General features: G+C 35.1%; 1 protein-coding gene across 4 annotated transcripts; it reads left to right on the top strand.

The window, feature by feature from the left end:
* Positions 1-552: 552 nt before the first annotated feature.
* On the top strand, positions 553-27162 carry LOC105319937 (beta-TrCP). 4 transcript variants are annotated; one of them, XM_011417678.4, is made up of 14 exons: positions 553-736; positions 8119-9502; positions 10191-10256; positions 11581-11725; positions 13839-13996; positions 18278-18368; positions 20668-20732; positions 21069-21194; positions 21771-21860; positions 22102-22190; positions 22769-22847; positions 23175-23368; positions 23694-23751; positions 24198-27162. In XM_011417678.4, exons 2-14 carry the CDS (start codon positions 8747-8749, stop codon positions 24339-24341), a joined length of 2061 nt encoding a protein of 686 aa, XP_011415980.3. In that variant the 5' UTR covers positions 553-736; positions 8119-8746; the 3' UTR covers positions 24342-27162. The 4 variants fall into 4 exon arrangements, with proteins under 4 accessions (XP_011415980.3, XP_011415991.3, XP_011415998.3 ...); XM_011417689.4 differs by lacking the exon at positions 553-736 and adding an exon at positions 3186-3307; XM_011417696.4 differs by lacking the exon at positions 553-736 and adding an exon at positions 6641-6924.
* Positions 27163-27263: the final 101 nt, after the last annotated feature.

The following is a 27263-nucleotide window of genomic DNA, read 5'->3' as shown; positions in this document are numbered from 1 at the left end:
TGTTGATCTGGGTATCACCAAGACAAAAGCTGTTGGCATATATATGCATGCATGGATCCAGAAAGTTTTTAAAGCACAAGTTAAAAAAAATTTTTTTTTGGGGGGGGGGGGGGTCCCTCCTTTAAATCCGCACTTGCAGGTAACCATCAAACATTTAATTTTAAAAAGTTGTATATAAAATAAATTTTATTGTTTATGTTTTTAAAGCATAAGTTGAAAAAAATTTGGGGAGGGGTCCCCTTTAAATCCGCACTTACAGGTAACCATCAAACATTTAATTTTAAAAAGTTGTATAGATAAATTTTATTGTTAATGCTTTTAAAGCATAAGTTAAAAAAAATGGGGGGGGGGGGGTCCCCTTTAAATCCGCACTTACAGGTAATCATCAAACATTTAATTTTAAAAAGTTGTATAAATAAAATTTTTATTGTTTATGTTTAAAAATATATTAATCTGACTACGGTTTGTTTTTTTAATTACTTTCGTCGGTGTAAAAGCTTCTAAAATTGTCGAAATATTATAGTACGAATTGACTAACCAATGTCGTCTACCCTATTTTTTTTATCTCCAACAACAAAAGAGTTCCAACATAAATTTTCTTCAGAATGTCGAGAAACTATGGTATATAAAGAGATTTTTCTCAATTTTTTGAGGATCTATAGTTGATTAGAATTCTATTTGTTGGCGAAGCTACTGTAGAAATGAACAATTAAGGATTTAAAGCCCGTCAATAATGGTAAGTACATGACAGCGATTAAATGTGTGCATTTGGTACATGTACATGCTAAGAAAGATATCGAAACAATAAAATGATATTGCTGTGACGTTAAACGCCAAACTACGAATATACTACTTACATAGTCTAGTATCTTATCAAAAATTGGTCTATGATAATTTGTAAGTGTTTTTCGTGTAATCAGCAAGCAATAATTAATTTCTCAATGGTCTGTTCTAATTTACTGTTTCATACCTTTTTGCTTATATTTCGATTTTTAACAATACCTTTGTCTTTATGTCGAATTTGCATTTTTTCAATGAGAATCTTGATCTTAAATGCCAATATATTTTGTCTGGCTAAAAGACACTGGTAAATTTAGGAGTCTATAGGGATTCTGAGTTGCAAACAGTATCAAGTGTACTATAGATAGAATGTTCTATCGTTAAAATGACAGATGTCCTACGGACCAGGTCTAATGATAGAATTCGTCCCATATATTCGCTTCGTAGCAAATAATAAAATTATATCTGCTGTATCTCGCCTAAATTTTCATATGATTGGTCTCAAATACCTACAGTGTTGCTCTTTTATAATCCCATATTACCACTTTTATCATCACGTTTGAAAATTTGCTGTTTATTGTCGCCATGTTAATGATAAAATCCGAGACATTCCGAGTGCGATTTCCGACAAAATGGCAGGCAAATTCAAATGCATATTTTAACAAATGCCTTGGTAGGACTCATTAAATGGATATTTTGTGGACTTAACTACATATGCATGTTCAAAACAGTTTGTAATGTATAAAAATGTGTTTTGCCCCTGCAGATTATTTTTAACAGACTTAAAATTGACGCTTCGTGGCTGCTACATTGCAAGTATATGGGACAAATTCTTACTGAGACCTGAGCGTAGCCTGGTCATGGTGAGATTATTCTTTCTGCAAGTGTACCTGTGTGATAACGTTTAGACATTGAGCAAAGTGTTCCAAGAACCCTAAATGGATATATGATTTCAGATTCATTTAAAATCCTTGTAGGAAAAAGGAAAGACATGTCAAAGTGGAAATTTTTTTAACAAAAATACACATTCCTGTCAAAAAAGTACAAGTGAAATGGGTAGATGGGATGAATTCCAATATTATTCCAGACATGCCACCTCATTTTTTTTCAAAAGAGAAATTGACTATAGTCTGTCCCAAGATATTTATGCAGCGCATTAGGATGATTTTTAATAAAAATATGCATACCTGTGAAAGAAGTGCTGCAATTGAAATCAATGAAAGGGAAAATTTCTAAGATATCTTTGACACATTATTATTTTTCGCTTGGAAAAATTCAAAGCAACAAAAACCACTGTCTTAGGAACATTTATAATTGGGAATGTTTACATTTTTTCACCATTCAGAAGTCACTTGAAATACCTCGCACAATTTTTCAACGTTACTATTCGAATACCTTCATCTCTTTAGCAATGGAAAATCCCCGTTGACTTTTTATTTTTAGCTGTGTATTGAAATCTGAAAAGCGAAAGGGGCTTTTGGGGGCGGTTATACTATTGAATAAACATTGTTTGAACCCAGAGGTGTTTATAGATATAAAACAATTTAAGAAAATGTGCAGCATAAATATCCTGGGAGAGACTATAGAACATAAATTGAAACAATTTTTACAGAGACTTTTTGTAGGAATATCTTTTTTCTATTTGAAAGTTCTTGAAACATCTACAAGATACTGTCTGAGCAAAATTTAAAAGATTAGGATTTTATGAACGGGTTTTGACTGTTTTTAACATAAGCTGTTTTAGTGCTCCTTTCCTGTCCCAACTAAAAGAAGGGTAATACCATGTGTCCGGGGTTTTTTACCGCATGTATCAAAATTTGCGAAAATTGGGAAAATCTATAACATTTTTAATTTGCATCAGTCATTTTTTTGCAATTTCAAAAGTTTCCTATAGAAAATGATGCAGGATATGATTTTAGCATATTCAATTATTTGTGATTTAATAGAGATCGCGAGAAAAGTGAAAATTAGATCACTAGGAAAATTACCGGATATACGGTATATGATAATTGTATTGAAATATAAACTTTTTTCAATGTGAATGTTTCCATTAGATTTAAATCAGCAGGGATCATTGAGACCTTATGGGGAATCAATATAAAAGCATTTTAAAACCTCCAGCATTGAATGAAGTTTGTTTTGGGTTTACCAAGTGATATGAAATATTTAGAGCTTTTCATAAAACATTTAAGGTGTGTGTGTCTTTCTTATTGATTTGTAAACTTAATTATTTCTGATAATTTAACCAATATTGTTTGAATGACATAAGACACTTAATGAAATGAAATTGTCATGATTAATGACACTCCTGAGAATAATGCATAGCCTGCCAGTTTCACTTTCACGTCTACACCTCACTTATACTAAGAAGGTTATTTTTAAATTGCAGCAAAGAAAAAGTTGAAACATTCTATGTGTTTGTCACAAAGACTGTTCATGATTATTTAAATAGAGTCAGACTCGGACCAGGACTAATGGAAGAGACTCAAGTGTTGGATTTTTTTATTTTTAAGCTATATTGATACAGGTATGCCTGTTCATATCTCTTAAACGTGTTAAATGGTTTGATATTTTTTTAGTTTACTATATATAAAACGATATGAAAATAATTTTTGGTATAGTCAAACTAAACCATGGATATGTGGATTTTATAAACTACCGGTACTAATACTAGTTATTGGGTATTTACCCTTACTATTTGGTATCATTATGATTAAAACATATAATTAATGTGCAGTTTATAATAGGGGTGCATATTTAAAACCCAACTGTCCTGCTGTAGAATAAAATTCCTTACTCTTCTTGATATTTTGGTTTTCTCAAGCGACTCTGTTTTGACTTAAAACACAAGTCAAGAGCTCAGGATTTAAAAATGAAATAATCAATAATGGATGTTTATGGTTCTTCCAACCACTTTTTAAATTCAGGTTAAAAACTTAAACTTGCTCATTTTCAAGTATATTTCACTCAGGAAAATTATTTGCAGGCTTGGAGAAGCATATTTTTAAAATGATCACTTTAATAATGATCGATACAAATTTACAAATTAAGACGCAATCATTTATTAGGGCATTTGTGCACAATGTCAGGGTGCCGTTGACATGGGTTTTTTTCTTACTTTATTTATATACCCAATGGTGTTTTGTTAGATATTATTGTTGACCCCAGTCGTAACAGTGTAGTCATATTATCTCTGAGTGGTTCTGTGTCACTTCTATCTGAAACTGATGTGTTAAGGCGTTTTCCCAGCGCTATCTGCAGAAAACAATGATGTTTTTAAACGGTTGGCAGCGTCACTGTAAATGCTTCAACAATGAAGATTGCAGCTTAAACTGATACAATATCTTTAAGTTCGATCCAGAAATAAAGGGTATTTGCAGTTTTAATATATATTTGTATAGTATTACAAATTGGAGATACAAAAATTCTGGTTTTGTATGATAACCTCAATGCCTTGTTGGCAATGATGAAATGAGTCTTTGCAATGGCTCGTGGATGACATGCGTTCCAGCACTTCTTGTTCATAAAGAGCATGCAGAAAGAAATTCTTTTGAAGGGGTTCAATTTGTAAGATATTCCTTGACAGGCTAACGGGTGACTAATTACAATATTCCAAAATCTAATCCTACAAGTTCTGGCTGAAGCTACTGAGTGACACCCATTCATCTGGGTGTTGTTGTGGCATCAAATTGCTTGACAGGAAATGTGTCATGTAAATCTAAGGTGAGAAGATTTTGGATTCCACCTGTACAGTGTAACGTTAGAGTGGATCAAGGAAAGTCAGTTGTCTTTATACCTTAATTGATCATACCAAAAGTTTTGCTTATGAAATCTCTATATTTAGACTTGGAATAGCATGTACGAGGGTTGTTCGGAAATTATTGAGACAACTCGAATATTTTCTTTCCTAATTGACGAATTTTGGTAAAAATTGGCATAGACACTGAAGTTACGCCAACAAATAATAAAACAAAGTGATATTAAAAGAATATCTAATATTTTGTTTACAACGATAGATAAACAAGTCGGTAGTCGGGGTACCCGGCGCAGCCATGAACTCGGAGATTTAATAACTTAAACATCTACTTTATAAGTGTTCGTAGAATTACAGTTAATGATAAAAGAAATCAAATTAAATATGTTCATTTTGCTATTCTTTGCGACTAACTTTTGATTAAGTTGCACTGATGTTTGAGTTGAAATACGGATATGGTACACATATATTTACCAAACAATAGAAATCTGACAACGACTTTACATTGAATTTTGACGTCAAGGCGGCGCATTAAAAACCGTCAAACTGGTGGAAATCTCGGAAGAAGACCTTTTAAGGCCAAGCAATTGCTTAAAAAAAACTATACAATGACAAGACAAGGTAAAGAGCTTCAGTTCATCATATTTTTTTCACTGATTGTTTAACTAGAATTAGGCCAAAGGGATTAATTATCAAGTACTTTTGACACACTAACTGTTGTCAACAGTTCTAAAATATATAAAAAATAACTGCAGGAGACATTCGCAGTAATTAGACTTTAGGGAAAAATAACTCGATTTTCCCCCTGAAAATAACAAGAATGACAGAAAATGTAAATGATGACATCTTGAAATGAAAACAAAAGATGATAAATAAAGAATAATTCTTATTTCCATTCGTTTGTAAGGTGTTTAAAACACAGGAGCAATAAGAAGCGTTAAAATGACGTTGCGAAAAGTTTGCGGTTGCGCCGGGTCTTTGGACGAAGGTAGGTTGGTCAGCTTACCAGGAATGATATATTCATGCCATGAACAAGAAACTTTTCACATTGATAGTCTCTATCCTGATTTACGTTTTGGTGAAATTTCAATGGTTTATCTTTTTTTCTAAAAGAATAAGAGGAAATGTCTCAATAATTTCCGAACAACCCTCGTACTTAAAGTGTTTCTGATAGGTAAACATATCAGATGAAGCATTAATAGTGTCTTTCATATGACTTGATATTTCTATTACACTGACTTTTGATAACCCTGGCTCAGAAAGATTATCGCAAGAATTCAAGGAGATCTCCATGCAAGAAATGGCTCTTTCCATTTTGGAAGGGGCAATTATAAATAAAGTTGTCACCCAAATTCTATGTATGACAGAGCTGACCCACAGACACACATTTCCCAGCCTGTTAACTATATCCAGTCCCTGAGACTCCAGTCCTTCCTCTGGGAGGGTCTTATTCCTGCTGATTGACCCAGTTAAATGACCCAGTTCTGACTACAGCTTCCAGTCAAAAGTTTTTAGCATTATCACAAACTATAAATGACAATCTCTTTTGTTAAAGGAGCTCCTTTGTCCCAACTTATCTATTCATCAAGCTGCAAGTCAGTTATTACATGAATTTCACTACCTTGAGCTTTTTACGAGTACAGTAAAAACAATTAAACGTAATCCGAGTGTTCAGAACTATACAGTAATGATAAATGTATCAGGATTGAAACCTGAGACTGAAAGCTCTGTAGAAAATTAGTTGATGTTACAGGAGATCTGTTAGAGCCTATGTTACAGGAGATCTATTAGAGCCTATGTAACACCTAAGTTAGGTATCAATTGTATATAGAGTTTTGTCTGCAGCGGATGGAGACGGTACATCATTCAGGTAAACATCAATTCATGTCTTAGGTTACAGAGTTAATCAACATTCATTTCAAGATCCGATTCCCGACCATTTCACCTTTATATACTAAAGCTTGTCCTTGATGGATTACATTTGCTTGCGTGTGGAGATTTATTTTTTTTTTTTACACAGGATATGTTATCAGTGTACTTATGTGGATTTTTTTTAGATAAAGTTACACTTGTATGCATGTGGAGTCGTCCACCTGTGAACACCGTTCCACACCTGTTTGTACCTTCAGCAGCCCAGGGAGGAAAGCAAACTCATATGGTCCCATTCTTTAGAGTGTTCAAAATTTTCAGATTCCTTGGGATACATTTATTTAGGGGAGTTTTCATCAAGAGATTATTGTTACTGAAGAAAAATGTGTTGCAACAATATATGCTTCGATTTAAAAAAGTTAAATTTCCAGCCTGAAATGTGAACTTGATATGACCGTCAGCTGACAGTCTCTTATTTCGGGAACTGAAGTGAAGCCGTCGGAAATGTGGGTGTGATATCGGTGTGTAATATAAGTAGTTATGACATAGGTATCATGGTCTTCTTCAGGCTAACTGAGAAATAACCTAGTAGAGATGTACTTCAGGCCCCAGACCATGAAACTCAGAGGATCTTAATTTTGATCTTAGTCACACTTTTCGACTTAAAGTAATAGTACTGGTATTGTATTGTAAGTAAATTACATTTGGTGTTGTAATATTTTTCCTTAGCTTTTTTTGGCAAATAACAACTTTCACTAAAAAAGAACATTACTTATTGTCATGCATTATTTGTTATCAAGGTCAATCAAGGGTGTTCAGAGATTTACCCTGGATAGTATTCCATACAGCCTTCGGCCCATGGCCTCAGGGTGTATGGAATACAACCCAGAGTAAATCCCCGTACAACCTTGTGGAAATTGTGAAAACAATGCACTGTTATGCAGAATATCGAACCCGAACATTAAAAAATTTGAATATAAAAAATTAATTTTCTCGAAAATATGTCAACCATACGCTACAAAAGTGTAAACTTGATCTGTAATTTGACATTTTGAAGCTGTTCAGGAAATTTCATATTATTCCTCAAATGCATAAAGAAAAAAAGTGTGGAAAACTGAAGTGGGACAGACAGATGGACAGACTGACGGAAGCAGAGGAAAGCTATAGTCCCCTCCGGTGAAAACCAGTAGGGACTAATAAGGAGACTGAGATGATGAGTGAGCTTGTGGATTAAGTTTCATGGCCATGGGATCTGGGGTTCTTTGTGCTACTGACTAACTTACTGCACCAAAAAACAGAGTATACAGCTTCTACATAAGAATGAACTCATTACAAGTGTATTTCAGAATTTGGCTTTTGTGTTGTGTGACTGTGATAAGCTTAAGTGCTGCTTCTTTGTATAAGACCTTGACACTAAAACAAAATTGCTTTTGATTTTGATTTATGTACAGAGTATGAGGAACAGACAATATCTTTAGGGAGACAACAATGCCTTCAAATTTAGTGGGTTGAATATATGTGATACACCCCTTCCTCACCCTCCCAAAATATTATGTGTATCATTTTTATTTTACAGGTTAATTATCTTACTATGCTCAAGTCTAAAACTGGTTGTTGTAGTAGGCTTACATATGTAGTAACAGTAGATTTCAGGAGTCTTATCATGTACATGCAGTACTGTCGACTTGATGTGCTTTATTATGTTTTGTCTTCAGATAACTGGTGATTGACCCAGGGGAACGGGAGACGATGGATTTCCAATGACAAAAACAAAAGACAGTCTCGCAGCAAATGGCATAAGTAATTTTACAGCTGTTAGAATCACTTTGTTGGAAGGAGCTTCAAATGGATTTGGGAATGATGACAAAAATCAGCCATAAAAGCAGAGAACACCATAGAAATGTTGAGGTTTGTTGGTGATGTTGTGGATATGAGGGAAGTCAGTGCCTTGATCTGTGGGGTGACCATGAAATGACAGTGCCTGGGATAATGATACTGAGGATGTCAGAAGAAAATGTTCAGTGGGATTTGATGAGCCAATTATCAGAGATGTGTAAATGAGCAATTTCTGTCTTCTTACGAAACATCTTAATATTGTGCTGGATTAAAGAGTAAAGCTGTAGTGTCGGAACATTTTAAAAAGTGTTGCATATTTTTAAATATAAAGTTCAAAGAGTTAATTTGTTTTCAGAAATTTTTAATAAATTCATTCTAAGTCTGCCTTCTGTGTGGATTGGAGATTTGTGTCAAGTACTAAGGTTAAACAACTAACACATAGACAGGAGTGAGCAGTGTTTGTCGCTTCACATCCTGTTGAGACTATTTAAGACATCAGTTGACAGTATGTCTGGTGGTGCTAGCAGCCAGTATTTCATTCAGAGCGTTACAGAGCAAGAGTCCTCGGACGACGCATACTTCAGCTGTACATCTGTGGAGGAGGGGATCCCCACAGACGGATGTCCAAACGCTGAAATGACCAACGGAGTTTGTAAGTGTTGCCCGCCTGATGATGCAGAGTATTCCCAGGATGCATCACAGGTGTCGTGCGTGAATGGCGCCTCCCCGGACAGAATTAAACGAAGGTCGTGTACCCGGCAGAATTCCTCGATCCCGGGGGAGAAATACCTGTGCCAGAAAGATTCTAAGGGACATGTCTCGCGGTATGATGTCCGTAATTTCCAGTTTTCATCCTCGGATTGTTATCGAAGTGAATCTCCCTTTAGTCAAGAGGCAATGGAAGATGACAAGGGGAAATTATCCAACAAAAATAACAAATGCTCAAGCTCAGACCCTGATGTTTCATATCAGCCAACTTGTGTTGTGAACTCTTGGGGACACTTTTCTCAGTGTGTCAAAAATCGTTACAAGTATCGGCGGAGCGACTATTCCAGCGAGAGCGATGAGGAACACGGTATTCCACAATGGCCAAACAAACCGGACATCGTACAGCCACAGAAAAGCCATCTACCGAGCTGTGATCTGAATAGCCTCACGTCGGTGTTGAAGCCAAAGGAAGTCAGCAAGAATGATGTCATAAAGAATATTGCATCCCGCACCAAGGATGGCATCAAACCTACAGTATTCAAAGAGAAACTTGCGGTAAGTTTTCCTTAATGTTTGGAGTCGTATTTTCTACACAACTTTAACAGGGCCTAAATTTATATTTAAAGTCTTCATTTCTTATGTTTAACATTAACTTTGTTGTATTTACGTTGTATTTACGTATCTTTTTCTGTTCAGTGACTTAGCTCTGAAACATTTTACTGTGTTTTTATACTTTCATGTGAAATCTGATTGGTTTAGATACAGTTTACGATCCTTTCTATTACCCTCAGCGTTAGCAATACACAATGGGTAATTCAACAAATTGTCATATTCGCATAAATTATGTGTTTATGGTTTGCCGTAAAATTCACATCATTCCCAAAGAAGTCAGTTATATTTTCTCTAAAACTAAGACATTCAGTATAATAAAATAAATAGTGCCTGTTTGGGAGGGTAACAGCTTAAATTGACACCCCTCAAAATCCGAATTATTGACCTCTGCTTCGCGTTGGCTGACAATATTTTTCTCAGGGGTGTCAATTTCAACTGTTACCCTCCCAAACAGGCACTATTTATATAATACATATATAACAAGTAGTTTTGGGTTGTATTGTTCTCACACACTCAAAGAGCTTAAAGCTGATTTAGTTATTTTTCAATGCTGAAATAGAAATTCATGGTGAAAAACAGTAAGTTCAAAAATGCTATAAATCTGGGAGTTTTGATTTATTTTTGTATTCAGACAATTCTACGCTGGTTCAATGAATTCAACGACATCCAGAAAAATACCCTGATCAATAGACTCCTGGTAAGTTCAAAAACCGGGTGAGTACAATATGTTACATGTAATCTTGAATTATAAATCTCACCACAACAATACAATGTTGGGCAGATGATGTTATTTCCATTGTTATATCATGCTTAAATCCATTGACCTATTTCTGCCATTGGAATGAATGAATGACGTGGGTTTTGTTGGGTTTTTTTTAAAATAATAATGAATTATTTACAGCAAATGTTATTACAAGCAGTGGGTAGATTATGAATGAAAGTTGTCAAGTGAATGCTGGTCTGATGTATTGAATTCATGATTGATCAGATAGTTTGGTTCCCCAAGGGTCCGCTTAACAATCTTAACTTTTGTTCTCTGCTCCTTTTTTATAATCTTTGTAAACTGACCGCAGAATAAATAGCCAATGAATATTTCATAAATGAGCTAATGTAATGGCAGCTGATTCTGTATCACAAAGAGGATAGGCAGTTTGAAGTGTGTAACAAATGTTGGAACATTTTTGGTAAAAAAAAAAAAATCAGTTAATTATGTTGGAACATTTTTGGTAAAAAAAAATCAGTGATATGAAATATAACGTAATTCTTCTTTGTGCTACTGTATACAGGGGAAAATTCGCCCCCTGTTTTATTTTCGCACCTTGTTGTCAGCGGTGAATTACAAGTGTAGAAGGGCGAAAATCACACAGGACGAAAATAACCCTTAATACAGTATTTTATTGGCTGGAAAAAATTGTTGATATCATACAACATGTACAAGGAATGTCACAGTATCTCAGAGTACTAACATCAGATATATAGGTTCAACTAACGTTATCTTTGAAATTGGTAAATATAATGTCATTTTAAACAAAAACTTGTCTTACTTTCTTCACTAAAGAGCTGAAAATTAAATTACCATGTACAAGGAATTGCCATAGTTAAAAATGTGCTAAGTATTGATTTTGCTTTCAAGATGTTTGGTTCCAATTTAACTAGGCAGAGTCTAATTTTTTCTGCCCTAGATTTTTTGATAAAAATTTTTCATGAATTTCTACTGATATTTTAAAACCATAAGGCCATGGCATCAATCAAGCAAAAAGGTGACATCACAATGCAAATAAAACGCTGCGCAAAAGCGTGCATACTTGAACTGTACTCGGCCTCGTTAAATGTGTGATAAAACAGAATTATGTCTTCCCTTTAATTACATATGCATTGACTAAAACGCTAATAGAATTTCTAGATCTCCATAATATATATGTAAGAAAATGAATGACCTTGAATATTGTCGTTATTGAGAGTGTATGTATTTCCGTCGACCTAGAGCCAGAATAAATGACCTTGTCAATGACTTTGTACAGAAGGACTGTGACCTCCCCCAGAATCACCTTCTGTCGGTGCGAGTGTCCTCCCAGCTCCATAAGGGATGTCCCCCCAATTGTCAGGACATCATCACCTGGCTGCCCGCTACTATAGCAACCAGGATAATGTCTTACTTGGACCCAGGTGAGTCATCCATGCTAAAACAAAATACATCATATTAATGATAGATAGGTATCACTTAGGATTTACCTGTTCATTCATTTCCCTCAGAACTTATAAAGAGGGTATTATTATCCTTCTTTTGTATGATTATTTCATTTGAGATATATGAGTCTTTCTACATCAGTCATTTGTTGAGATGGCTCTAAATTTATGACATACAAGACATCTCTGAGACTGTTAAATTATGTAATTTGAGACTTCAGAGTGTCTATCTATATGTCATCTAAGATAGCTCTGAATCTGTGAACTTAGAGATATATCCTATTCTGTCTACTTTTTGAGATATCTGAGTATATATTTGCCCTATGTTTGTGATATTTTTGGTGTACACCTGTCATTTAAGATAAATCTTACTCTGTCTCTGTTGTGTTTGATATTTCTGGGTCTACCTGCTTATCTGTATGTCATGTTAGATGTTTCTTTAGGTCTATCTAGATATCTGTATGACATGTTAGATTTTTCTCTAGGTCTATCTAGATATCTGTATGTCATGATCTATAGATCTATCTAGATATCTGTATGTCATGTTTCTCTAGGTCTATCTAGATATCTGTATGTCATGTTTCTCTAGGTCTATCTAGATATCTGTATGTCATGTTTCTCTAGGTCTATCTAGATATCTGTATGTCATGTTAGATGTTTCTCTAGGTCTATCTAGATATCTGCATGTCATTTGAGATATTTCTCTAGGTCTATCTAGATATCTGTATGTCATGTTAGATGTTTCTCTAGGTCTATCTAGATATCTGCATGTCATTTGAGATATTTCTCTAGGTCTATCTAGATACCTGTATGTCATGTTAGATGTTTCTCTAGGTCTATCTAGATACCTGTATGTCGTTTGAGATATTTCTCTAGGTCTATCTAGATACCTGTATGTCATGTTAGATGTTTCTCTAGGTCTATTTAGATATCTGTATATCATGTTAGATATTTCTCTAGGTATATCTAGATACCTGTAAGTCATGTTAGATATTTCTGTAGGTCTATCTAGATATCTGTATATCATGTTAGATGTTTCCCTTGGTGTATCTAGATATCTGTTTGTCATGTTAGATGTTTCTCTAGGTCTATTTAGATATTTGTATGTCATGTTAGATGTTTCTCTAGGTCTATCTAGATATCTGTATGTCATTTGAGATATTTCTCTGGGTCTTTCTAGATACCTGTATGTCATTTGAGATATTTCTCTGGATCGTTCTAGATATCTGTATGTCATTTGAGATATTTCTCTGGGTCTTTCTAGATATCTGTATGTCATTTGAGATATTTATCTGGGGCTATCTAGATATCTGCATGTCATTTGAGATATTTATCTGGGGCTATCTAGATATCTGCATGTCATGTTAGATGTTTCTATAGGTCTATCTAGATATCTGCATAACATTTGAGATATTTATCTGGGTCTTTCTAGATATCTGTATAATATTTGAGATATTTATCTGGGTCTTTCTAGATATCTGCATGTCATTTGAAATGTTTTTCTTGACCTACATACATATCTGCATGTTATTCGAGATATTTTTCTGGATCTTTTTACATAATTGAATGTCATTTGAGATATTTCTGGATCTATCTACATTTGCGCATGTCATTTGAGATATATTTTGGTTTGTTTACATATATTCATGTCATTTAGGATATTCTTAGTGTACAGTCTGTGTTTCTTTTGAGACATTTCTAAGTATGTCTACATTCATGTAGTTCTTTTGAGATCTCTCTGAGCTTGTGTATGTTATTTGAGATGCCTCTCAGTCCTTATCTGAGAATATTGCTGAACCTATGTTCTCATATTAGATATATTTGAGTTGTATCTGTTATTTGTGGTATCTTTGAGTCCTTGTGTTATATAATATATCTGAGGCTTTGTGCATCTTTTTGAGATTCTGAGTCTGTGTTTTATAGATATTTTTTAGTCTATTATTTTTTGTCTGTTATCTGAAATAACTCTGAGTCTGTGATTTTTTTTAGGTATCCTCATATGACAGACCTCTGAGTCTGTGTCTGTGTGTCATTTATCTATAGCTCAGTGTCTTTAAATAAAATAACTCTGACTCATGTCCATTGTTTACAGTGAGTCTGTGTCGAGCGGCTCAGGTTTGTTGGGTGTGGCGTTACATCACAGAGGACCCATCACTCTGGAGGAAGTTCTGCTGTCAACAAAAGTGGAGGCTCTCCAAGGCAGCAGAGCACAAACAAGTCATCAGTCACATGACTGGGGGCAGCATCATGGTTAGTTGAGCGTTTTATGAAGCAATAATGCTTTAATCATTTTAAGCTTCTTTGATGTTCTGGTTCTACTGCGCATCAATTCAGTCTGTTGTGAATTTATCCTTATAATAGCTAATGAATGCTAGCAACCAACAATTATTAAAGCTTGTAATAGAGGAAATTGTGCAATGCTTAAATCGAAAATGAATTTCTGTGCCTGTTTTGCAATTTTGTTTGTTTCAAATAATCTGGAATTTAGGAGAAAAAAATTCAGTCAGCTACAGAAACAGAAGTAGTTCAAGGTTTAATTTAAATTTAAAAGAAATTTTAAACATATTTGATTCTTGAAATCTCACCAATTTTAGAACAAGGACAAATGAAAAATAAACAGCAACAGTATGTAGAACTGTTGGCTTTTCTGCCTTTTCAAACACAATGTAGGGATGTATTACCCCTAGCATTCTCATACATTTATAATTGAAAAATGAAAATCTTCTTCTTGAGAAATAGAAATACTGGTAATAGATGAAGCAGAGAAGTCAGTTGACTTATTGTGTGGCAGTTTGTATGAAGTAGGTCTGTCTTATTGTGTGGCAGTTTGTATGAAGTAGGCCTGTCTTATGGCAGTTTGTATGAAGTAGGTCTGTCTTATGGCAGTCTGTATGAAGTAGGTCTGTCTTATGGCAGTTTGTATGAAGTATGTCTGTCTTATGGCAGTCTTCTTGAGAAATAGAAATACTGGTAATAGATGAAGCAGAGAAGTCAGTTGACTTATTGTGTGGCAGTTTGTATGAAGTAGGTCTGTCTTATGGCAGTTTGTATGAAGTAGGTCGGTCTTATGGCAGTTTGTATGAAGTAGGTCGGTCTTATGGCAGTTTGTATGAAGTAGGTCTGTCTTATGGCAGTTTGTATGAAGTATGTCTGTCTTATGGCAGTTTGTATGAAGTATGTCTGTCTTATGGCAGTTTGTATGAAGTATGTCTGTCTTATGGCAGTTTGTATGAAGTAGGTCTGTCTTATGGCAGTTTGTATGAAGTAGGTCTGTCTTATGGCAGTTTGTATGAAGTAGGTCTGTCTTATGGCAGTTTGTATGAAGTAGGTCTGTCTTATGGCAGTTTGTATGAAGTAGGTCTGTCTTATGGCAGTTTGTATGGAGTAGGTCGGTCTTATGGCAGTTTGTATGAAGTAGGTCGGTCTTATGGCAGTTTGTATGAAGTAGGTCTGTCTTATGGCAGTTTGTATGAAGTAGGTCTGTCTTATGGCAGTTTGTATGAAGTAGGTCTGTCTTATGGCAGTTTGTATGAAGTAGGTCTGTCTTATGGCAGTTTGTATGAAGTAGGTCTGTCTTATGGCAGTTTGTATGAAGTAGGTCTGTCTTATGGCAGTTTGTATGAAGTAGGTCGGTCTTATGGCAGTTTGTATGAAGTAGGTCTGTCTTATGGCAGTTTGTATGAAGTAGGTCGGTCTTATGGCAGTTTGTATGAAGTAGGTCGGTCTTATGGCAGTTTGTATGAAGTAGGTCTGTCTTATGGCAGTTTGTATGAAGTAGGTCTGTCTTATGGCAGTTTGTATGAAGTAGGTCGGTCTTATGGCAGTTTGTATGAAGTAGGTCTGTCTTATGGCAGTTTGTATGAAGTAGGTCTGTCTTATGGCAGTTTGTATGAAGTAGGTCTGTCTTATGGCAGTTTGTATGAAGTAGGTCTGTCTTATGGCAGTTTGTATGAAGTAGGTCTGTCTTATGGCAGTTTGTATGAAGTAGGTCTGTCTTATGCTATGTTCCACAACATTTTTTAATGGGACTAAGACATGATTTGAGCTATAAAAATTCTAATTTTATGTTTTTATTTTACGTATCTAGAATGGTAAACTGGGTATTTTTTAATGAGACACAGCGCATTCTCATCATCTTGGTCATTTCTTTCTTTTTAACACAGTTAAATAAAAGAATAGAAGTTGTGCATGTACTAAAATTTTGAATCTTTTTACTGCAATGAGCTTGCGATTGTGTATCAAAGATGTTCCGGAATTCAGAATTTATATCATATCAACTCAAACTTTGAAATTTTATTTATGTCTCATGATTTTGAATGACAGCAGTTGTCAATGGAATATTGGAGATAGTTTTGTAGAAAAACAAAAACAAAAGGTTGTGAGAATAATTCATGCACATGGTCATCAGTTTAAGAATGCATTGTTCGTGTGTAAGGAGTGTGTAATTATTTGTTTAAAAATGTATTTTTTGGTGTATATGGTACACAACCACAAATTCTGGTAATTTTACTGTCTTAGTAAACCAAATACCTGTCATATCTAATCTGGAAAAACTTCATTTGGCACCTTGAATATTTAAACATTCATTATTGTGACAATGTGACTTCAGAGAACGAGATAGAAGTGTGAGCTAGGTAGAGTTCAGTGACTCCTCGGACTGGTAAATTGGAAGTTGTAAAGTGAACCTCTGAATTTGACAGATACCGTGGTGTCATCAATATTTGCAACAATTTTAGTGGATTTTGTTGAGCTGATTAACAAACTCAAATATTAACTACAGTAAGAAATCTCACAACGTTACAATTAACGTGATTTATGTTAGTAGAGTCTATGTCTCAGAGTTAACTTTTCTTGGAAACAGTGCAATTTTGAAAAAATCCACAGAAATAAATGCCTACAAAATATTGATGAAAGCCGCAGTAAGGGGATTCTTCAAAGTGATTTTAATACATTTATATTACTTTCATGAAATTAGCTGAATCTGATAACTCAGAGACATTTTCTTCTGAATTGTGAAAAAAGACTATGTGCGGTTTAATGCATTTTTTGCCCCCAAAATCGAAGTTTTAGAAAGAGCTTTAAAAATAAGGTGAAAGATAGTTAAAATCATATTGGAAATAAAGGTGTAAAAGGTTATCACCACAGTGACGTCATATTGTAGAAATGACGTCATGAAGATTGCATTATTTTGATAAATTGATGTTTTGTGGTTAAATATGGGTGTTTTCTGATGGTTTTTCGACTGGGAAACATCGAGCGCAGGCTTGCTAAAGTACCATTTATTAGTATAATGTGTATTACTATCTGAAGAAAAATATATGTTAAAATCGCACTTGAGCAGACCTGCGCTCTATACTTTCGAATGCAAAATATAGAGCAAAAATGAGAATATTTTCATTTGTTTGCACATTTGCGGGAATTACGTCATTCAGGTGACGTCATAGATAAACAGCGAATGAGCATTGATGACTAAAATCAAGATTAAAGTTAATGGCATCCTCTATACAATGATTTGTGATTTTTATTTTTATATGATTAAAAATTGGTTGAAATCGGGGGCAGATATTTGACTATACCGAACATTGTCCTTTACCAATTGTAAGGATGCTTAATCTAGCAATAGGAAAAAAAAATGCGACTGCACAGATTATGCACACATGGCTCACAATACTTGTAGTTCTTCAGCATTAAAAACAAAGCAAATTCATTACTGGTTAAATAAACCAGTTGACATACAATATTTTAGATGGGGTTTGCATTTTATAAAATTTCCAACAGTATCTCGGGTACTGTGTGAAAAATACTGCATCTTGTATGTGATAATATCGAAAAATTGGAACTTTAGAAAATCATAGTTTTGTATAGGTGGCAATTTCCATTCTTACCTCCATTGCATGCAATATCTATTACATGTATAACATTTAAAAAAAGATTTTGCTGGGGACACCTGTGTAATACAAGGATCAAAGCTTGTATTTTCCATTTCTCAGAAAGGCTTAAGAAGTTGAAATTAAGCCCACAAGCATTGTTATGGCTGAATTTCCCCTCTAAATATGCTTTGACTTTACTGGATCAATGTTTGAGACTCTCAAAGGAATAATTTAACCATTGCTCACTGTGTTAATTTTGTGAGTTATCTTTGGAATCATGGTAAATTGTTGGTAATAAGCTTGTGCAATCCCCTCTAGGACAGACATTTTTTCTTCCAGAAATTTGACTGAAATGTTCCTCACTCTGTGAAATTAATTTTTCGTGCTTTCATTTCATCTTTATTATTTTATTCCTGTAGTGTTATTAACATGGTATTACAATATCAATCAAAATGCTGTTTGCATTGCTTTTAACTATTACACAGAATATTGATTAACAGTTGCTTAAATTGAGCAAATTCACACTCTTATAGAAAATTTCAAGACTTAAGTAATTAGGCTACAGAATTTAAAATGAACATTATTTTTTTTAAAAAGGCCCCATAAATTTGTACCTGTACCTGTAACGATTTGAAATTTGTCATAATTTTTCTATTTTTAGTGGAAGAAAGTGTTTGCTGAGCGGTTTCGGCTTCGTAATAACTGGCTGAGCGGTCGGTGTACAGTACGGACGTTTGAGGGCCACTCTCAAGGTAACACCACCTCATCCCCCCCCCCCACGCTCCACAAATATCTACTCAAAACTGCACTCATTTAGTTGTTTTATTAAACTGTCAAATTAATCAGGAACAAAAATGCATTGAAATTCCTTGTGATTAAAAAGCTGCATTAAGAGGTCTAGATGGTTGTTGACATTTTAATAGTTTAGTTGTTGACATTTTAATAGTTTAGTTGTTGACATTTTAATAGTTTAGTTGTTGACATTTTAATATTTAAATAGTTTAGTCATTGACATTTTAATAGTTTAGTTGTTGACATTTTAATAGTTGAGTCGTTGACATTTTAATAGTTTAGTTGTTGACATTTCAATAGTTTAGTTGTTGACATTTCAATAGTTTAGTTGTTGACATTTTGATAGTTTAGTTGTTGACATTTTAATAGTTTAGTTGTTGACATTTTAATAGTTTAGTCGTTGACATTTTAATAGTTTAGTCGTTGACATTTTAATAGTTTAGTTCTTGACATTTCAATAGTTTAGTTCTTGACATTTCAATAGTTTAGTTGTTGACATTTTAATAGTTTAGTTGTTGACATTTCAGTAGTTTAGTTGTTTACATTTCAATAGTTTAGTTGTTGACATTTTAATAGTTTAATTATTTCTGTGAAAAGAAGAGCTCTGTCCAAAAATGTAAGAAAATATTGTACACAGGGAAATATTCGCCCCCATTTTTATACAGGGAAATATTCGCCCCAGTTTTTATACAGGGAAATATTCACCTGCGTTTTTATTTCGCCCCTTTCACCATCATTGTCCAAGGGCGAATTTGAGACCGGGCCGATTTTGATGCTTTTAATTATTTTTCTTTAAACACAACTGTGTCTGGGCCAATTCAAGGCTGGGCGAATCATTTTGCAAGTGTAGAAGGGTAAAAAATATATGAGGCAAAAATAACCCTGTATACAGTATTAAAATTTTAAAGCTAAGACTTTTTTAAGACTGGATTTTTTCTTTACTAAATAATAATTTTTTGCCCAAAATAACATATTTAAAGGTTAAAGTTGATCTGATGAGCAATCAGTTGACCAACCTGCCTCCTTAACGAGTTTTGTGAAAAATGATATTTAAAAATAATATGGGTTAGCACATACAAGAGCATTAGAAATGTCACTTGATCTTGTGTGAGGTTATCATCATACTCATTCAACTTGTAAGAAGATCATGTTGGAATTAGAAAAGCTCGTATTATGATATATGTAAAATGATATATTATATTCACTGCTGGATCAGGTAAAGAAGGTGTTAGACAGGTGTTAATTGTTAGACAGGTGTTAATCATCTTGATTATGAAACCTTCGTATGGCCTTGATGAGACTTTTCCTAGAAATAACTATTTAAACAATGATTATGTATCAGACAGGTAGAAATATAAAACGGTTACCTTTTTATTCCAATCAATTTGACCTACTAATTTCACCTGGCTGTGAGTTTTTACCTGTGACATAATTACCTGCCCGCTGATTTGACATCCTTGCTGCAAGGTGAACTACTGAGATACAGGCATTTCTGCATCACAAAATCTCGGGTTTTTGTACACTTAAATCTGACTTAATCATGCAACACTGTGACAGAAGCATTATCAGTAATTTGCTACCGTAGGAATAAGATGAAGGATGAATTCTAATTCATGAATTTACGAGGACATCTTTCTGTAAAGTGCACAGAAAACTACACAGAGTCATGCAGTGAAAATATGAAAAAAGGAATACTGTAAAAGTGGTTATTTGCACATAAGGGAAATTAACACTAGTTATGCGGTAAGCTTAAAACCGCGTAAAATACCCCCGCACATATGGTAAAAAAAGCAGAACTTTTATGTGGTAAATGACACATCCGCCTACTGTTAAACCCCCCAAAAACGTGTACTTTGCCACCAGCGTAAAAAAACCATTTTTACAGAACTAGTACTGTAATAGTCATTACAGAGATAGAAGAATAGAAGATTGCACTACATTTACTCCCTCTCAGTACACAATGCGTAGAATGAATTTCAGGAACCCAAGTGATTACAAGTACATGTATAACTTATACATGTATTAGGCTTGGAATTTCATAAATGTGTGGTAATATATAAATAATAATACATACCTTTTCTTCATATTACCGTACACCTTTGATCAGCCCAAGACACCAATATCAGCCAGAGGGTAGAAGGCCTTTCATAAGGAATGGTTTTAAATTGTTAAAAAATATTAACATGCACTAATATGTTACTTATCTCCTGTATATTTGTTGGTTCTTGACTCGCCTGACGTTGAGATTCTCCATTGTAGGGATCTCCTGTGTCCAGTTTGATGACACGAGGATCGTCAGTGGATCCTCCGATAAAACGATCAAGGTCAGTAGTCAGTGTCGCTAGCAGGCTTGTCTGCCAATCCTCAGGTTATTGGTGGATCAAACTGCTGGAATTTTGTAGATACCATTTATTTATTTTCACGAATCAGCTTAAAATAACTGCTTGTATATAGTGGTAGTTTAATATAGGTTCCACTATTATAAAAAAAAAAAAACTGTAAGTTTTTATTAAATGAATTTTAGTACCTGATTGGTTTACCAGCTTTTCTCAAGGTTTTAACAAGAAACTTCTACCGAAATGTTCAAAATATGTGATTGTTTCAATATACTGTAGTCCAGTGGCTCAGTAAAAACAGATTTGGTGTATGCTGTTTATTAGGTGTGGAACATTCGGACTAATGCTCAGTGGTCAGTGCAGACCCTGGTGGGACACAGCGGGACGGTCCGCTGCCTTCATCTGGAGGGCAAACGATTGGTCAGCGGCTCAACCGATAAATCCATCAAGGTCAGTCAACGCGGTGGTCCTACCCACCCCCTCCCAATCTTCACCTCCATCTCTCCCTCAGCTTCTCTCTAACCTTACCCTACTCAAATTCTGAACCTCCCTTGCGACATCATCTTCAATGTCTTTCTCAACATCTATTTTTAGCCTCACTCAAGATGCACACTGCATCATCTTGATTTCTAACTGCCAAATTATCAGCCTTTTTCCTTATTCATAACTCCACTCTCAAATCACTCTCACTTAAATTAATAAGGAGATCAGCCCCCCCCCCCCCCCCCACCCTACCCTTTCTAAGCATTTTTCTTTCCTCAGATATTTTATCATATATTAATGAAATTTACTCAAATAATATAGCATGCTATGCCTGTATACAGGGAAATATTCACCCCTGTTTTATTTTCGCCCTCATTGTCAGCAAGCACAACTTTTGGGCAAATTCAAGGTGGGGCGAAACCGTTAGCAAGTGAAGAAGGGCGAAAGTAACACAGGGTGAAAATAACCCTGTATATAGTATATATTTTAGATTGAAATGATAGATTAAGCACTGACCATTGTAAACATCTGTATGTTTTATAGGTGTGGGATTTGTCCACTCAGGAGAGCTGGTCCAGCATCGCCTGTAAGGTGACTATGATTGGTCACACAGACACAGTCAGGTGTCTACAGGTAAGTCAAACATACGTCACATGTAAAGGTACATCAGACCTGTCAATGACTCATGTAATTAAGGCTATATCGGTGTTTTTTTATTAAGTGCAAGTTTTCCATTTCCACACTGTCGAACTGCCCTCAATGACATCATATTACACCTGAATTGTATAAAACTCATCTCATTCCTGTTGAGAAGATCACTGAGTTTTCCACATTATGCTGCTCTGTTCATTTTATCACCTTTCTCTGGTGACAGGTTGATGATGACAAAGTGGTGAGTGGCTCATATGACAAAACGCTCAAAGTGTGGGACATCAAGAGTGGTGAATGCAGGATTACTCTCAGGTGAGGGGAGGGGGCCTATATCAATAAAGGGGAGGGGGGGGGGGGGGGTAATAACACTCAAAGTGTGGGACAGCCACAAAAAAAAGGGGGGGGGGGTAATAACACTCAAAGTGTGGGACATCAAGAGCAGAGGATGCAGGATTACTCTCAGGTGAGGGGTGTGGGGCCATATAAAAAAAAGGGGGGGGGGGGGTATACTGCTCAAAGTGTGGGACAGCCAAAAAAAAAGGGGGTGGGTTATAACACTCTAAGTGTGGGACAGCAAGAGTGGTGAATGCAGAATTACTCTCAGGTGAGGGATGGGGTATAATAAAGTACGGGAGGAAGAGTTAAACACTCAGTCTGGTACTGTAAAATTGAGAATGCAAACATACTCTCCAGGAAGGGATCTATACAATAAGTTTGAGTTATTTTATTTAGAAACTAAATAAATTTAGAAGAATCAATATCTAACTATTCTATGTGGGGATAAAAATATTGTCATAAAATTTTTGTTTATTTTGTAAAACAATACTTTAATGAAGCATTGTCTGTTTTCCACCCTCATTGTTGGTAAGTTTTTGTCTTTCTGTTATTAGGGGCCATCAGGCAGCAGTGTTGTGTGTCCATTTTAATGACACCAAACTTGTCTCGGGATCATGTGACAAGACCATCAAAGTGAGTACATGTGTATTGACCATGTATACATGTAGAGTACATGTAATACTATATACAATATCAGCACAACTAAACAATTAAAAAGACTTTGTCAAAATATCCATAAATATAACTCGATACATGCAGTAGTTGTTTACCCTAGCATCGTAGAATAAGAACAATGCCAGCAAAACAAAGAAGTTAAAAAGACTGCTCTCAGATATCCAAGGGTAACGCAATGCTAGCACTACCAATAGTTAACAAGACCTTAAGGTGTCAATTGTACTCTTTGCTGATGATTTCTAAAGTATTCTAGAGTCAGTTTTGATTCTGTGTTGTGATTGAAAGGTGTGGAACTATGAGGGAGCATGTCTGCGGACGCTGATGGGACATCAGGACGCGGTGACCTGCCTCCAGTTCGACTCGACGCGCATTGTGAGCGGCTCTTTGGACTGTACGCTGAAGTTCTGGGACATCCACAATGGGAGCTGTGTGAACACGATCGACTGGAAGGATGCTGAAGGTCACACTGGGGTCGTCAGGTAGGTATCAGGCATGGCCAGATGATGCCTTTCTTTCTGATTTCGCTGCAATTTCCCCTCTGCCCCTGTCACTAACCATGTCTGTGTCTTGTTTGACTGGGATTTCCCCTCTGACTCTGCCTCTGTCATTAACCATGTCTGTGTCCTGTTTGACTGGGATTTCCCCTCTGACTCTGCCCCTGTCATTAACCATGTCTGTGTCTTGTTTCACTGGGATTTCCCCTCTGACTCTGCCCCTGTCATTAACCATGTCTGTGTCTTGTTTCACTGGGATTTCCCCTCTGACTCTGCCCCTGTCATTAACCATGTCTGTGTTGTGTTTCAGGTGTCTTCAGGCCGACAGTTGGAGACTAGTCAGTGCAGCTGATGACAAAACCATTAAGGTAACGACTCTATTGTTGTGGGAATTCGGCTTATTGTAAAAGTGGCTATTTACGCGTGGGGGAAATTTACACTAGTTACATGGCAAGTTAAAACTGCATAAAATATACCCACGCGTATGTTACAAAAATCAAATTTAAATCACATATCCGCTTAATGATACGCCAGATTTATTTATACAGTATGATACTGGTACTATGCTAACTTAAAATGAACATCATGCAATGACATGCACTGAATACATATAATACATGCTGAATACATATCATTTTTTACGTTAATTGTTAATATGTAATTGTTTACATGTACTACTTAAATCTCTGAACAGACATTTTAGAACTGATCTTCAAGGTTGGTCATTTTCAAGGTCATATTTTGTGTCCAATGACTTTACCACTGTTGATACATGTATCAATGTCTTACTGTAAAGCACAATGATTTTCTTTAGGTTTGGAACTTGGAGACGGGAGAACGACTGGTGACCTTGAGAAATCACACGGATGGCGTGACCTGCATGCAGTTCAATGACTTTATAATTGTGTCAGGGTCGTACGATAAAACGGTGAAGCTGTGGGATTTCAGCTGCTGCTAGACGTCTGCAGGATCACATAATGATGAATGACACCCAATGGCTGGCTTGTTAGTGCTGGTGTTTGATCAGCCGATGAAGTGCTTGGAATGTAATGAATTCATTTCTTGAATTCAGTGCTGGCACTTTTTTTTGAGTCTTTCCAAAGCAGAATGGTACTGTTGATAGCTTGTGTTTTCTTCTTAGAGAAAGCACTTTATTACTGAGTTGAGGCCGAGGATTTTGGTTTGGTTTTTTTACACATCTACAAGGAAGAATGGTTTCATTTATGTGGATGTCCTGGAAAGTGTGTCTTATTGTTAGAGAGTCAGGGATTGGTTGGAATCATTGAAAGTCTGTTTTGTGTCAGATTGTTAGAGGTTTTTTGATTGGTTGTCATTGGCAAAGCATCATCCCTTTAACTGTAAGAGAGTCATTGATTGGATATGAATTCCTTTTTCTGTTCATGCTGCCAATGAACAAAGTGATATCTGGAACAAGACAAATTACTATGTGTCTATGATGCCACCAGAACTTGTAGATTGTTTATTTATTCAAACTTTATGAAAACTCAATCTTATACAATATTTTGTGTACTTTTTATATTTTGTTGTTTTGCGTGAGCAAGCTCCTGTCTGGTGAGACTGTATCTCGGATTTTGGATTGATCTCAGAATTGTCCTGGTTTTTGTATTTTATACATGTATCTCTATCCTGTAGGTTGTAGAGTCTGTGAGAATAGAGAATTTCTTTATGGTCATTCTTTTAAATTTCCTGTTTTAGTTAGAAATGGATCTCTGTTTATTCATGAATTGTAATTTTTAGATTTATAGCAGAAAATTTAATATTCATTTTTATTGCACTCATAAAATACCACACAGGGGTATTAGCTTCTAAAGCAATGCCTGTAAAAAATTAATTTTTTTATCAAAACAGAATCCAGAATGAAAAAGAGTGCTTAGTGATAGCAGTTCTATAAAGGGACGCCGATTTTAGAATGCTAGGGTTGTTTTTTTTTTATCGTTGTGAAGACATTGTGTTGTGATCTTTTTCTTTTTCTACTCAGTTTTCTCTCTGTGATAAATGGATTTCATTTTTAAACTTTGGTTGTGATGTTTTTTTCCTGTGATGATTATGTGCATTATATACCTCTAGGTTGTAGTATGTCATGTAACCTTCCCCCTCTCTCTCTCTCTCTCTCTCTCTCTCTCTCTCTCTCTCTCTCTCTCTTATATAATACATATAAGCCTAAATACTTCAATTTGAATGAATGATTGCATAATAACCTACAAGGCGATGTGGTTAGTTTATAACTTCCCAGGCATTGTGGTTAGTTTAGACATAAGACGTGCTCTGAAGATTGATCTGTGCATCCATACCTTGTGTGGTACTCATTTTATTCATCAATGATAATATTCTAGAAAACAAAGAAGATGCCAGAAAAAGAAATGATAATACTGTAAACATATTACATTTGGCACGTCACTTAATATTTTGAAATTTTGGCCTGAGAAACTGATGATTTCTCTTATTGATTATAATTGCATAGAGATATTCCAGCCCATTTTCCCTTTGTTTCTTTTTTGGAGAGTCATTCTGTTAATGTAATGAATAAAACTTTGCCAATGTAATGTTCTCTTATATTTCCTAATCCCTTGGATTTTATTTTATTAAAATCCTGAGATCCAAATTTTTCAATCATAGTACATATAATATCTAACAGCAAATGCTGCAAATGTTAATTTATAAGATTTTTTTCCAATTAGTTTAGATAGCATAACAAATTGAAGTCATTTTGTTGCTAATGTGTTGACATAAGGTTTTAAATTCACTCAATATTTGACATTGTTAACAGCTGGATTTTTTAATAGGTGAATGTTTATTAATAATTATACCTGGTCCAGAATTTTGAAGGTTATAGCTCAATCTGTTTGGAATATGGTATTCCATTCATAGATTCCAATCTCCCCACCTCCAAACAAACAGCACAGCATGAAACACTGTTTTAAGTGTTGACTCGGAAGAATATCTGGCCATTTGTCATTCACTGTAGTATTTGGAATCATAAATTAAGCATTTTTTAACATTTGACACATTAGAAGTAGAAGAGGGAAGCCATTTGAGTGTGTACATCTAGCTAGAAGCATCTACCTAACACTTCATCTCCTTTAGCAAACTGCATGCACATTAACTGTACATGCAAGATACGTACTACATTTGGCTGTGTATTCTATTTAGCGCTTTTGGCAGAATGGGGCTTCTGCTAAATCAAGTACATCGCTATATGCAATGCATATATGTATAAGAATAGTCACATTGAGGATTGCGCTAATTCATATCCATGACTTGTTTAAAACTATTTTCCGCCAAATATCGTACACGCCAAATATAATACATTTACAGTCGTACCGGTAAATATCAAAATATTCAACACCGTCACTTTTCAGTCACTGTTTAAGAAAAAATTCTATAACGTTGATGAAACCAGATGCACAATTCTCTACAGCAGAAAAAACACTGTATTTTGAGTTTAAGATGCTACAAGCTCTAGCCTCTGTATACTTTGTATTCTCGGAACTTTGAATAACATGAAACACAGACCTGTGTAAAATTTGATTCAGTTTATGTGCATTTCATTAGGAGATTCCTCTAGCTATACATACTTGTTGGGTGTACATGTTCAAATGCATATGCTCCCTATTGATTGGTTACATAATCAGTTTGACCTATTTTAAGTTGCCCTCTGACCTTTGATGACATCACGGTGTACACATGTTCTAACATTTCCTGTATTTTTATACTGTCGTTAAAATGATTGTGTCAAATAAATGTCAAATGAAACAATTGCTTTGTGTATTTTGTATTTTTTTACAGTTACATGTTTTAAAATATACTGCAGATTCCTTAATTTACCAAAAACATAATTACACCATTTTCTATCAAATCG

The sequence above is a fragment of the Magallana gigas genome, chromosome 4, assembly GCF_963853765.1.
Source record: "Magallana gigas chromosome 4, xbMagGiga1.1, whole genome shotgun sequence".
Classification (NCBI taxonomy): Eukaryota; Metazoa; Mollusca; class Bivalvia; order Ostreida; family Ostreidae; genus Magallana; species Magallana gigas.
This window is presented reverse-complemented; position numbering and strand designations above follow the sequence as displayed.

Coding starts and splice junctions, on each gene's coding strand:
- LOC105319937 (XM_011417678.4), top strand. CDS start 8,747: ATGTCTGGTGGTGCTAGCAGCCAGTATTTCATTCAGAGCGTTACAGAG. Junction 20,733..21,068: donor CCTCCGATAAAACGATCAAG/GTCAGTAGTCAG, acceptor GCTGTTTATTAG/GTGTGGAACATTCGGACTAA. Junction 23,369..23,693: donor GGTCACACTGGGGTCGTCAG/GTAGGTATCAGG, acceptor GTTGTGTTTCAG/GTGTCTTCAGGCCGACAGTT.